The sequence below is a fragment of the Ailuropoda melanoleuca genome, chromosome 15 (assembly GCF_002007445.2).
Source record: "Ailuropoda melanoleuca isolate Jingjing chromosome 15, ASM200744v2, whole genome shotgun sequence".
In the NCBI taxonomy this organism is placed as follows: domain Eukaryota; kingdom Metazoa; phylum Chordata; class Mammalia; order Carnivora; family Ursidae; genus Ailuropoda; species Ailuropoda melanoleuca.
Genome location: NC_048232.1, coordinates 43,717,639 through 43,729,919, shown reverse-complemented (window position 1 = coordinate 43,729,919; position 12,281 = coordinate 43,717,639). Strand labels below are relative to the sequence as shown.

The following is a 12,281-nucleotide window of genomic DNA, read 5'->3' as shown; positions in this document are numbered from 1 at the left end:
CATAATATTCTAACTTCATCCCATATTTAAAAAAAAAATCCATAAGCGTAACATCTACCAAAGTATTTTCAAATCTTTCTCCTACACCTCAAAGAGCTACTGAACATTACCCAGAAAGCATACGTAATATTGCTTGATTTACAAAATTCTTTCCCAAGAAAAAATTCAAAAGGTGGTTATGTGGATACTCAAACAACATTAGGGGAAAAAAATGTGGCATCTTTCACTCATTATTTCTATAATCAATGAATCAATCTGGCTTGCCCAAATGTTAAAGTATGAAACCACACTACGTAAAATGCACCTATTACATTTAAAAAGAAGTTAAACCCATATTTATTTGCTAGCACTGTTAAACATTACACAAAACACATTCAAGTGGCAAGTAATTATAATGCAAGCCCTTGCATGGCAATCCAAATTTATTGAACTACTGATGCTAAGTTATACAAAATTGCACCACTTTAATTAAGGCTTTTAGTTTTACATTTGGCCACCTCAAAGTAGTTGTAACATTAGGTTGGTCAATTTAAATACTGTGGCTCCCTGTTGGATAGACACACAATCTTTACACCCAAACGGTTAATGCATACAAAGCAACAAGGCATTGTTAAATAAAACAGCAAGAGTTACTGCAACTTAGGCCTTGTGACCAATTACACATGATTAAAATTACTTCCCACATTCACATCCACAGTACTCGTCCACCATTTAACATCTCAACCAAAACGTTACACATGTGAAACAATCACTAACAGGCAAAAATACTAAACCTGTATATTTGGTATTGCAAATACACTTATGCATGAGCAAGCAAGGGATTCACAGTGAGAATCTACAGCTGCAGAAGCCTGAAAATGATTTACAAAAATTGTTAAATCATTAAAAAATCGTTTGAAAATATACACTTCTTGTTGTAGACCCCCACTGTACACACAACTATAAACATTGTTCCCTATGTAAACAAAAAAGGAAACATATAATAAAAGATTTGAAAAGTCTGGACATTTCTTTCCCAACAGATATTAAAGGCAATGTCTTTAATCTAAGACATTATACTGAAAGGACTATCATATTTTAAAGACAAGATCACTGTCTCCACAGGTTTTTTTAAAAATTAAAAAAACTATATAGCTGTGTTAATCAAAGCGCTTATTTGTACAATACAATGATAATGACCTTGAATTTCTTTAAAAAAATTACAATAAGCTACAAGTATCAAAGAAGCGAAGTTATCTGGAGTAGTCTATATAGGAGCTCTTTGGACTTTCTTTTATTATGCTAAAATAGTGGTGCTTTTAGGATTTACATTATTGTACTCTCCAATACAAAGTATGGGGCATGTTAAAGTATACAGTACACCATTTTCATACATGTACAACATCGGTGGATGAAAAATGTCTCTTAGCAGTAATACTGGATTGTAGCCTCTGGTTTTACCAGCTGCATACTCTAGGACTATTATATAAGTAAAAATCTCTCTTGTGATACTGGAAAGTGATTAGAATGTGCAAACTGATGTAGTAGCTTTCATCCGCCTCTTAAAGGGTACCACCACAGAAAGTCCATTTAAGATGTTGGTAGGTTTAACAAAGTTGGAATGCTGGCACTGTTGAATTGGGCAACAGTTCTTCAGACCTGTCGAAAGGAAAAAATTAAATTGAAAACGGGTTGAAAACAGCTCACTACAGATCCAAAGGAACACATTAAAGCAGCAGTGTTGTAAGTGTCAGAAATGAATATACAGGCTCTTGTCATTACATTCATGACAATGTATGACGATGTACCACACAACTCATAGCAAAGCAAAGCATAGGTAGACATGTTCATCTTGGAATGACTTCATCTACTCTGCTGCCCTCTTGAAAGTCAGTCAAATGAAAAGTTTTAGACAAAAAAAGGGAATGTACCTTAGTGCACATTTCTGTGTATTACCTTCCAAAGATTAAAAGCAGAAAAACAAAAAACAAAAAACACCACATTAAAATTTTAGGTCACGTCAACTTTATTAAAATTAGGATTAAAAAAGATAGCAATATCAACAAAATGAGTGTTTCCAATCCTAGAATTACATCGTAAGTATAGAACGCACATCTAATCAGGGTTTCTAGTACCAGAAAATCAAGACCTTTCTTCCTTACTCTTCCAGGAAGAGTGGCTACAAAGCTGGTTCAGAGAAGCAGACAAAAAAGAATTTATTTCATGATGGTTCTTTACAGTTGACGGTTATAAACGTTCTAATTCCATATTTAAACAAATTCTATCAACTTTAAGATGAATGTCAGAAAAAGCTGGTATTACACTGAAATCATATGTAATTAGACTTAAAGATAATTGTGAGTGACATAAAAATAAGTAACTCATTGTCTGCCAAGTATTTATTGACTTTGGATGATTTTCTGCATACATTCCTGGGCTAAAAAAAGTTTTCTTTTTACTGTTTTTCTGGGGTTCAGACTTGTTGCAAGTTCCAGAAATGCTGTTAATATAGATATGGCTGCTGAGACAATTTTCATAAATGCCTGGAACTCAATGAATACGTGGATAAAACTAAGACTGCTAGCATATGATAATGTGTCAGGGATCTTGTTACCAGTACTGTGCTGGACTTACTCTATCCCACATTTATCATATTTTGCAATTGTTTGTCTAACTCTTCCACTAGACCTGAATTAGCTTAAGACAAGGAAAGAAGGTTGGTTTTGTTCACCACTGCACTGTCAGCACACACCAGTGTACCAACGGGGCATAAGTCTATATTGGATGAACTTACCTAGACTATTCATTTATGTGGAATACCCTACTTTTGATGATGATATATAAAGGAAATAATTACTTTAATTACTAGGATATCATACTAACTCATGGATATCTTAAAAAGAAGTAACCATTTTTTTTTTTTTAGAACAAAACATTCTATACTTGTTTTCTTATAAGAGTGCCCTTAATGAAGTTGAGGCTAAAGTTAGAGGAAAAGAATATAAAAATAGAAAAAAAAGATAAATTAACATACCTGGCTCAGAGCTACAATGCATCTAATATATTAAAGCAGCTGACATGTTGACTTTTTGCGGATCTTCCCAGGCACTGGAGTTTTTCTGTTAATTTGCCGCACTAGGTCATAAAAGATCTGCAAACAGAGTTGTTGTTTTTGTTTTGTTTTTTTTTTATTTACAGGAAAAAACCCCCCCAAAAAACACAAAAAAATGAAAAAAATGAAATGAAAACCTGAACTTTCCATGGATATATATGAACTCCAACAAATATTCTATTCAGTTAAGGAATAAGTAAAACTGGGAAGTCATATAACTGCCAAACACTTTTAATTTTTGGGAGGGCTAAAATTTTTCTCCTTAAAATAAGTACTGAGTTAAGGAGCAGCAGAGACCTTATTGTAGTTCATTAGAACATTTAATATCATTCAAAGAAAATGATGATTTATTCTTCAAATCTTTCTATGTTATCTTTACCCCACAACTTGACTTAAGCCCCTTCAAGGCAAGAACCGTGTAGGCCTTCTTGAATTTGTCTCCGTCTTTTACAAAACATCCTTCATCTCTACATACATATACCTGAATACTTAATCCTATCTTTCCCATCCCCATCCTTTTCTGTCCAGTCTTCCTTTTTCTTTTTTAAAAGACTTTATTTAGTTATTTGAGAGAGAGAAAGAGATCATGAGCAGGGGGGAGGGGTAGAGGGAGAAGGAGACCCCCATTGAGCAGGGAGCCCAATGCAGGACTCGACCCCGACCCTCGGATCATGACCTGAGCCAAAGGCAGATGCTTAACTGACTGAGCCACCTAGGCACCCCAGTGTTCCTTTTTCTCATAGTAAATTCTAGCATTGTTGCTTATTAACATGTATATATTTAACATAAAAGATTTTTGCCTGTAAGATCAACAAAGTACCAGGAGTAAGCATTAACGTTACTAAGGTTAAACTAATACACACTCATTATTTTTCATTAATTTTAAATGAATTCCAAATTAAGAGTTTCTTAAAGTATACTTCACCATACCTCATTAACATTTATTTTTGATTTTGCAGAAGATTCTAAGAATGCACAGTTGTTCCATTGTCTTGCTAGATTTTGACCTTGTTCCTTTCCTACAACTCTTTCATCTTCCAAGTCACACTTATTACCAACCAGAATCATTGGAACCTAAAAATACAAAAAAAAATTGTGAGGGTAAAAAAAGTAAGTAAGTATGCTATATAAATTCAAAACCAAAGAATTCTAAGAGTCAACCCTAAGGATTACTTTTTATGCCAGAGAAAAATACTGAATAATATGTAATAAAATTTACAGTTAAATATGAAAGGCTTAACCCTGTTAAGAATCTTTCATGTGAAATTTTTAGAAAACAAGCTATGCTCTATTTATAAAAGAGGAGGAAAAAACCCTTAAAATTATGTCCCAATGGACTTATAACTAAATATAGTAAGCAAAACACGAAACCTTTTAAAAAATAAATTACAAAAGGGTATTACTACGAAAAGCCAATATACTTCAAATTTTTAAAATGTTTTTCTAAGGGATGTGAATCAACTTCAAGTTCTCTGGATTACTGAACGCATTTATCAAATAATCATTCTCAATTTCATAACACAAAAAGGAGAAATTTGGAAAGCCCCTAAAGTAGAATTTTTAGTTTCTAATATAGTCGATATTAAAAAGCCAGAAAATAAAATCATCTTATCAAAAATTTAGACTACCTTAATCATGTGATGTCTATTTTAAAAGGACACTATAGAGATAAATAATACTTATTCTGCAAAATTCCTATTAATCATTTAGAGGCTGGCTTTCCAGAGAATTTTTGGAAAAAGATCCAAATTAGGAGTATCAAGAATTTTGGTTTTTAGGAACAGATAAAGAATTTTATATTCATATGTATTTAATGTAATTGACAGAAGAAGAAAACTAGTTATCAGAGACAGTAGAAAGCAGACTTACTAATTGAGAAATGGTCACTGAGCTGTAAAAATTTAAGAATCCCCCAAAGTTCTCCTGTTTCAAAAGTCTAGGAAATGGCAACATTTCCCACAAAGGACTCTGAACCCTCACAATATTTGCTTATAATTAAATTATACACATAATACAGTGTTTTTTAAAAGTGTGGTCCTCGGACCCTAGCGGCATCAACACCATCTGGAAACCTGTTAGAAATGTAAATTCTTTTTTTTTTTTTTAAAGATTTTTAATTTATTTATTCGACAGAGATAGAGACAGCCAGCGAGAGAGGGAACACAAGCAGGGGGCGTGGGAGAGGAAGAAGCAGGCTCACAACGGAGGAGCCTGATGTGGGGCTCGATCCCATAACGCCGGGATCACGCCCTGAGCCGAAGGCAGACGCTTAACCGCTGCGTCACCCAGGCACCCCAAAAATGTAAATTCTTGAGCCCTATTCTAGACCTACTGAATCAGAAACTCTGGGAGTGAGGCCTGGCTATCTGTTTTAACCAGATTTACAGGTGATTATGATGCAAGATCAATTTTGAGAACCACTGCTACAGGGTTTTTCCTACAGGGATTAAACTCCATTATGGTACACTGTAAGGGGCACGCATATTAATGTTAGAATCTAATGTACTGGTTGGCTTCCTTTTAAAAGAATTATTATATTCTTTTTCTGTCAGTTGTTTGAGATGTGTTCACATGTAGTTTTGATTCCTGTTAGAAAGGCTCTTAAGTCTACCAGAAATATGGCCAGAACATCTGTTAGTAACATCTGCCACCCACATCTTTCCTTCCTCCCCACCAAACGCATTATTTAAAAATAGGAAGGGTATAAAGTTTATTTTACATAGGTAAAGGACAGAAGAAAGTTATTTCTCATTTTCCAAATTATATATTGAAAATATGCATGAGTGTTAAAGATATATTTTTGCCTTTTAAGGAAAAAAGCTTTTGAAACTCCCCTCCCCAAAACACATGAATTTTAAATTGGATTTAAATCCAAATTCTTAAATAATATATCACTACACTAAGAGTTTGAAATAAAATATATTAATTAGGAAGTCAGCTTACATCATCAGTGTCTTTAACTCGAAGAATCTGCTCTCTCAGATCTTGTAAATCATTAAATGTGGACTGTGCTGTGATGGAATAAACTAATGCAAAGCCTTGTCCATTTTTCATGTATAAGTCTCTCATTGCAGTAAATTGTTCCTACAGTAGAAAGAAAGGATCATTAAAAAACAATAAAGTTCTGACAGTTAATGTGATAATTTTTAAAGTCTATAATTAGAGCTCAATGAAAAATACAGTAGTGTTATGTAACATTTCTTAAAATTATAGTCTGTGGCAAGATGCTATTTGAAAAACTGCTATTTCATGAAATAAGTTTTTATTTAACAATAATACAAACAAAGCAGATTTATGTGCAGTAAGTTTACTTAAGTGGGAAAGAAAGATCCTTTCTCCAAAAGCTACTTAAAAGACAGCTTTTAAATATATAATATACAGGGTACCAAAACTGAATCCCCAAGTTTCTTGCAGCTAGTTCACAATACTCTTCTAAGGGACCCACCAGCATGCTAACCTATATCTTGTCATTTCCTCACACTCTTCCTCCTTCACTAGACTGTGAGCCTTTATAAGTAAGAACACAGCCCATGGCACATATCAGGTACTCAAACATATTAGATGAATGAATACCATATATTCAGAATAAATCTTCCCTTCACCTTCTGATACCAACAAATCTAGCTGGCCTATAAGTACTCTGAAGAAAAGATACTGTTCAAGTTATTCCACACAGCCACTGAGGAATAAATGTTTACCGAAGTATTTTCCACATTAACTAAAATATTGTGATATATTTTAACTTGTTTTTAAAGTACTACTGAGACTGAAAATTTTCAAACAAATTTATTTATTTACTTTTAAAAAGATTTTATTTATTTGACAGAGAGAGAGAGCACAAGCTGGGGGAACGGCAGGCAGAGGGCGAGGGAGAAGCAGGCTCCCAGGAAGCCCGATGTGGGGACTTGATCTCAGGACCCTGGGAACATGACCTGAGCCGAAGGCAGCTGCTTAACTGACTGAGCCACCCAGGTGCTCCCATTCAAACAAATTTCTATTTATTTCTTCAATAAATGACCCACTGCAATTACAAAGCACACACACACAAAATACAACTCAAGAGAATAAGAAAAGCAGCTGTAAGATTTAATGCAAGTAGTAAGCTTCTAAATAAGCTTAACTAGTTTTGTCTATAGAGTACTAGCACTTGCGAGGTCAACATCGCACAAGTTGTGCGTGGACTTCGGTACTTGTTTTACATACCGTTCCTGCAGTATCCAAGATCTCAAGCATACACTGCTGTGCGTCTACTTCAACTTGCTGGGGGAAAAATTAAAATATACCTTCATTTTTAATGTGTAAAAGAATAACTTATTATATACAAAAGCTAATATGATATTTAAATAGAGATTACTGTAACTTTACAACTAGTTTCACACAGTACCTGAATAAAACAGGAGGAAAAATGGCTATATAATCAAGGTCCACTGACCCCCAAATTGTATTCGTGTACAAAAACCATGTGCTCTCAACATAAGGATACCTATAACATCCAAGCTCAAAGTGAATCATTCAACTTAATTCTGGGGGAGGAAATGATTTCAAAATAGCTCAAAAAAATTTTAAAACCAGTAATAGTTCCAGTAAGATCAGAAGTCATTCTATCTCAACACTGCCATACTTTACTCAGATATACCTTCATTTCTCTAGATAACTACATCTTCTTCACCATATTGGAACAACATTTCTGGTAGCAAAGCAGCAGAAGACATGTAGCAATAAATTATATATACCTGTGACCCCTCTTTCCGCCAAACATTTCCTAGGAAAAGAAGCTATTTAGAATTAGGTGTGGAAAGAAAAGAGTAATACGGCCTCACAGCTGAGGCGCAAGAAGGGATTTCCAGTTTCTCTGGTAGACTGTGGACACAAAGGTAAGAACAGAAACAGTATCTACATAGCAGCAGGGGTCAAACTGGCTGTTACATAAAGGTGGGGAGATAACTCTCCCCCTACTAAATTAAAAATGTCTGCATATTAAGTTTTATTGTCACATGTTGTATTAGTGGACATAGAAATAACTCTTTCTATTATAAGCAGTAACACTTTCTCAAAGAGTTATTACACAGAAAGGTTAGAGAGACTTCTTATTTCCATCTCTAGTTTAAAAAGAAGGGAGCCTGAGAGTATTCAGTCTTTGGTGGTGTTGGGGGTGGGGGGACAGAACTATCACTTGAAATGGATGGCCCAATTCTGACATTTGTGGAGTCAGGATAAACTTAAAATTTTCTGGTGGGGGGAGAGAACACACAAAAGCAAGTGTTTTAAGATTCTCATTAACCGGTAAGGACACAAAGCCAGGAAATAATCAAATGTGAATTTTTCCTACTAATTTTATAAACTCTTGCTTCTTCATCCAACTTTGTAAACAACATTCAGCAATCACAAAGCTAAAAAATAAGAACTTATATTTATAGTAAAGTCAAAAGCAAAAGCCTTCTAGAGTAACATATACCTTTCTGTAAGAATCTTCTATCGTAGGATCATATTTTTCAACAAAAATTCCTTGAACAAACTGTACAGTCTGGAAAAAAAAAAGCATACACTTAAAGAAAACAACAAATCCAAATCCATATGCTTTGAACTATTGATTTTACATAGCTAGTTATACCATCAATGAAAACATAACCACTACTACATTTAATGTAGGCATTTGGTGAGAAAACTACCTTAGAAAGCTTTAAAAAAAATTAATAATTACTATGCTCCCTATTACGTAATTGTAACTTTAGAGCTCATATATTTAAAATTTTTAAATTTATTTATTTAATTTTTTTTTTTAAAGATTTTATTTATTTATTCGAAAGAGAGACAGCCAGTGAGAGAGGGAGCACAAGCACGGGGAGTGGGAGAGGAAGAAGCAGGCTCATAGCGGAGGAGCCTGACGTGGGGCTCGATCCCAGAACGACAGGATCACGCCCTGAGCCGAAGGCAGACGCTTAACCGCTGTGCCACCCAGGCGCACCTATTTTATTTTTAGAGCAAGAAAGAGTGGGGGGAGGGGGAGAGAGAACCTAAAGCAGGCTTCATGTGGAGCTATCTGAAGACCGTGAGCTGAAATCAACAGTCCAATACTTAACCCTAACCTACTGAGCCACCCAGGGGCCCTATATTTAAAACCATTTTTAGATGTCTTCTATTTTAGTTTTAACAGATTAAATTTGAATTTTAATTAGAAAGAGGCTAGTTGTTTTGTGAACATGAGTACATACACTCAAGTCACCGCCTCATCACTTTGGATATATTTACAAATGAAAAGGCAGCTCATGCCCCATTGTACACATTTCTCAGCTTGATCCAAACATCAAGTTCTGGGCTAGGTGGCCATTCTAAGTGGCTGAGTGAGATGGTCAATTTGTTTTAAAGTGGGGCTTTGTTAAACTGAACAACTCAATACTCATCAGGTTATTTTCCCTAAGTTTCTCCCCTTCCCCAGCCACTACTATCAAACTTTTTCTAATTATCATTTTTTAAAAAATATTTTATTTTTAAGTAATCTCTACACCCAACATGAGGCTCAAACTCACAACCCCAAGAACAAGAAATGCATGCTCTTCCCACTGGGCCAGCTGGGTGTCCAATCGTTATACTATTCTTGATACAAAAAGCATGGCCGCTAAAATAATGTGAAAACTGGACAAAGGTAGTATTTGAAAAAGGCTTTTTATAAGCTTTAATATTTTCCAACATAAAATATATATTATAAGCCAGTCACAATGAGAAAGGCCAAAATTAATTCCTATCTGGCTCAGAAATACAGATAGGCACACATTTATATGCTCTCCCTCTCTATGCTTAGCCCAAATTGTATTCTGGCATATCTCATGTTGGTCTGGAACCAATGGACCAGAGACAATATGATCTACACAGGTACAACTAAAAGCTGACTAAAATTACAAGGAAAATATTATATTGCTTCTAAAATCACTGACATTTCACTTTAACAAATAAATGAAGACAAATAATCAAAACCTAAAACTCAACAGAAAAAGAACATGTGTTGCAGTCAATAGCTTAGGTACAGTGAGAATGACTTACCAGAGCAGATTTTCCAACGCCTCCTGAGCCAAGAACGACTAGTTTATACTCACGCATGGTGCAAACCTGTCAAAAGCTAGTACCTTATAAGGAAAAAAAAAAAAAAGAGAGAGAGAGAGAATTCTTAGGTAATATCTATGTATGTATGTGCTTCTTATACAAATTAGATATTCAAGCAAGTAGTTTAAAAATGATTACTCTTACCATACTAATATATAAAGACATAAAGACACTTAGTAAAGAATGCTATTGCTAGGGCTCTTTATACCACATGAGAGGTAGAAAGAAACCACAGAATTACAGACGACTTTCAGCCCTGTCCTAAAATCAAACAGAATAAAACATTTGTGCTATGAATTAAAAAAAAAAAGGGGGGGTGCTGAAAAACAGCATGAAGGGGTATTTTACTGGTTACAAGATGGCAGTAACAGGCATGTTTAACTCCCTTTCCTGAACCATCTGTAACCTGGAGTTGCACAAGTAGTTGAGTGCCTACTAAGTACAGGGATATGCCCAATGAACAACAGAAAATTCCTATCCTCACTGAGCAATATTCCAGTAAAGATGAACAGGCTGAAAGAAAGGTCTGCAAACAAATCCAGCTAATCAGCTGTTTCTGTACATTAAGTTTTATTGAAATACAGCCATGTCCATTCATTTGTGTATTGTCTGTGGGCATTATCTTGCTGTAATGGCAGAGTTAAGTAGTTACAACATAGGCCATCTGGTCCACAAAGCCTAAAATATTTACTATTTGGCATTTACAGAAAAAATTTGCCAACACCTGGGATACATGAATGGGAAATGAGTTAGCAGAGAAAGCAGACCAGGTATCTATTCCTGAAGTGGGGGGAGATACAAAGAGCCTGAAAATGGTCAGGAATCAGAGGCAGAACTGAAGAGTATGAGTCCCAGACTGAAAAACTACGGTGTTCAGTAAGATGAAATAGTGGAAATCAAAACAAAACCAAAAAGAAAACAACCCACACCAAGGCTTATTATCACAAAATTTCAGTATACTAAAGATAGAGAAAGAAGATCCTAAAAGTTTCCAGGCTAGGGAAGTAATAACAAAACTCCTACCGTCCTAGAAAGAAATAATTGGTCAGTGACCATGGGAAAGAAGTGGCCACCAGAACAGGTGCTACATCTTAATGAAGAAATGACAGTTCTATAGTCATAGAACTTCTAGTCAAGTAACTTCTAGAACTGGTTTAAATGCATTTAATCAATCAATAGCCATTTGCTTCAATGAATGAATATGCTTCTGCAAACTAGCCATTATCAATAGCCCCATACTTATGAAAGCCAGTCAATCAAGAATGGATTCCCTTAGGCGCTATATTACATATTTATATATTTTTTCCTCCCAACCCACAGTCTTAGAAAATATATCCCTTGTTTTACCTCTCTATGCCAGTCCTTTATTTCTCTTTAGGACACCATGTCTATCGCCATGGCTTCCTTTCAAAACTTTCTCCACTTCTGACTTTAGATGTGTAGACTAGTTAACATATTTTCTCTTTTCCTGAATGGGAGGAAAATCACACCCAAAAAATCAACCAACCAAATTAGCTGCTAACCTCCCCACTTACTATCCTATGTTTTATTCCTACTGAACCCATCATTTCTACAGACTTCTCCCCAGTTCTCAAATATGTCTCCTTAATTTTTGTGATCTGCATGGTTCTTACAAGATTATAATTTTAGGAAAGAGGATATGAAATAAAAGTTGAATCAACTTTTAGCTTTAAAAATATTCCACACGGTAGTATGCATACAAATTTGGGACAGATAAAGAAATCACTCTTGGGGCGCCTGGGTAGCTCAGCTGGTTAAGCACATGACCCTTGATTTCCCCTCAGGTCAGGATCTCAGGGTTGTAAGACTTGAAGCCTGCATTGGTTCTGTGCTGGCCATGGAGCCTGCTTAAGATTCTCTCTTTTGCTCTGTCCCTCTTCCCAGCACCCCCGTACTCTCTCTCCCAAAAAAAGGAAAAAAAAGAAAAAAAGAAACCACTCTTTGTAAAAATTTAACTGAAGTCAGGTTTATTTCTTTTAATGTAAAAAATCATTTAAAAAGAGGATTACTGGGGCGCCTGGGTGGCACAGCGGTTAAGCTTCTGCCTTCGGCTCAGGGCGTGATCCCGGCA

The 12,281-nt window shown here is 35.3% G+C and overlaps 1 protein-coding gene across 1 annotated transcript; it reads right to left on the bottom strand.

Annotated features, from left to right (window-relative positions):
- Nucleotides 1–307: 307 nt before the first annotated feature.
- On the bottom strand, nucleotides 308–12,039 carry RAP1B (RAP1B, member of RAS oncogene family). Its single transcript, XM_011223778.3, has 8 exons — nucleotides 11,537–12,039; nucleotides 10,130–10,212; nucleotides 8,547–8,615; nucleotides 7,295–7,351; nucleotides 6,035–6,175; nucleotides 4,022–4,165; nucleotides 3,014–3,130; nucleotides 308–1,638 (listed from the first exon to the last, which is right to left on the bottom strand). Exons 2-7 carry the CDS (start codon nucleotides 10,184–10,186, stop codon nucleotides 3,044–3,046), a joined length of 555 nt encoding a protein of 184 aa, XP_011222080.2. The 5' UTR covers nucleotides 10,187–10,212; nucleotides 11,537–12,039; the 3' UTR covers nucleotides 308–1,638; nucleotides 3,014–3,043.
- Between the last annotated feature and the right edge of the window lie 242 nt (nucleotides 12,040–12,281).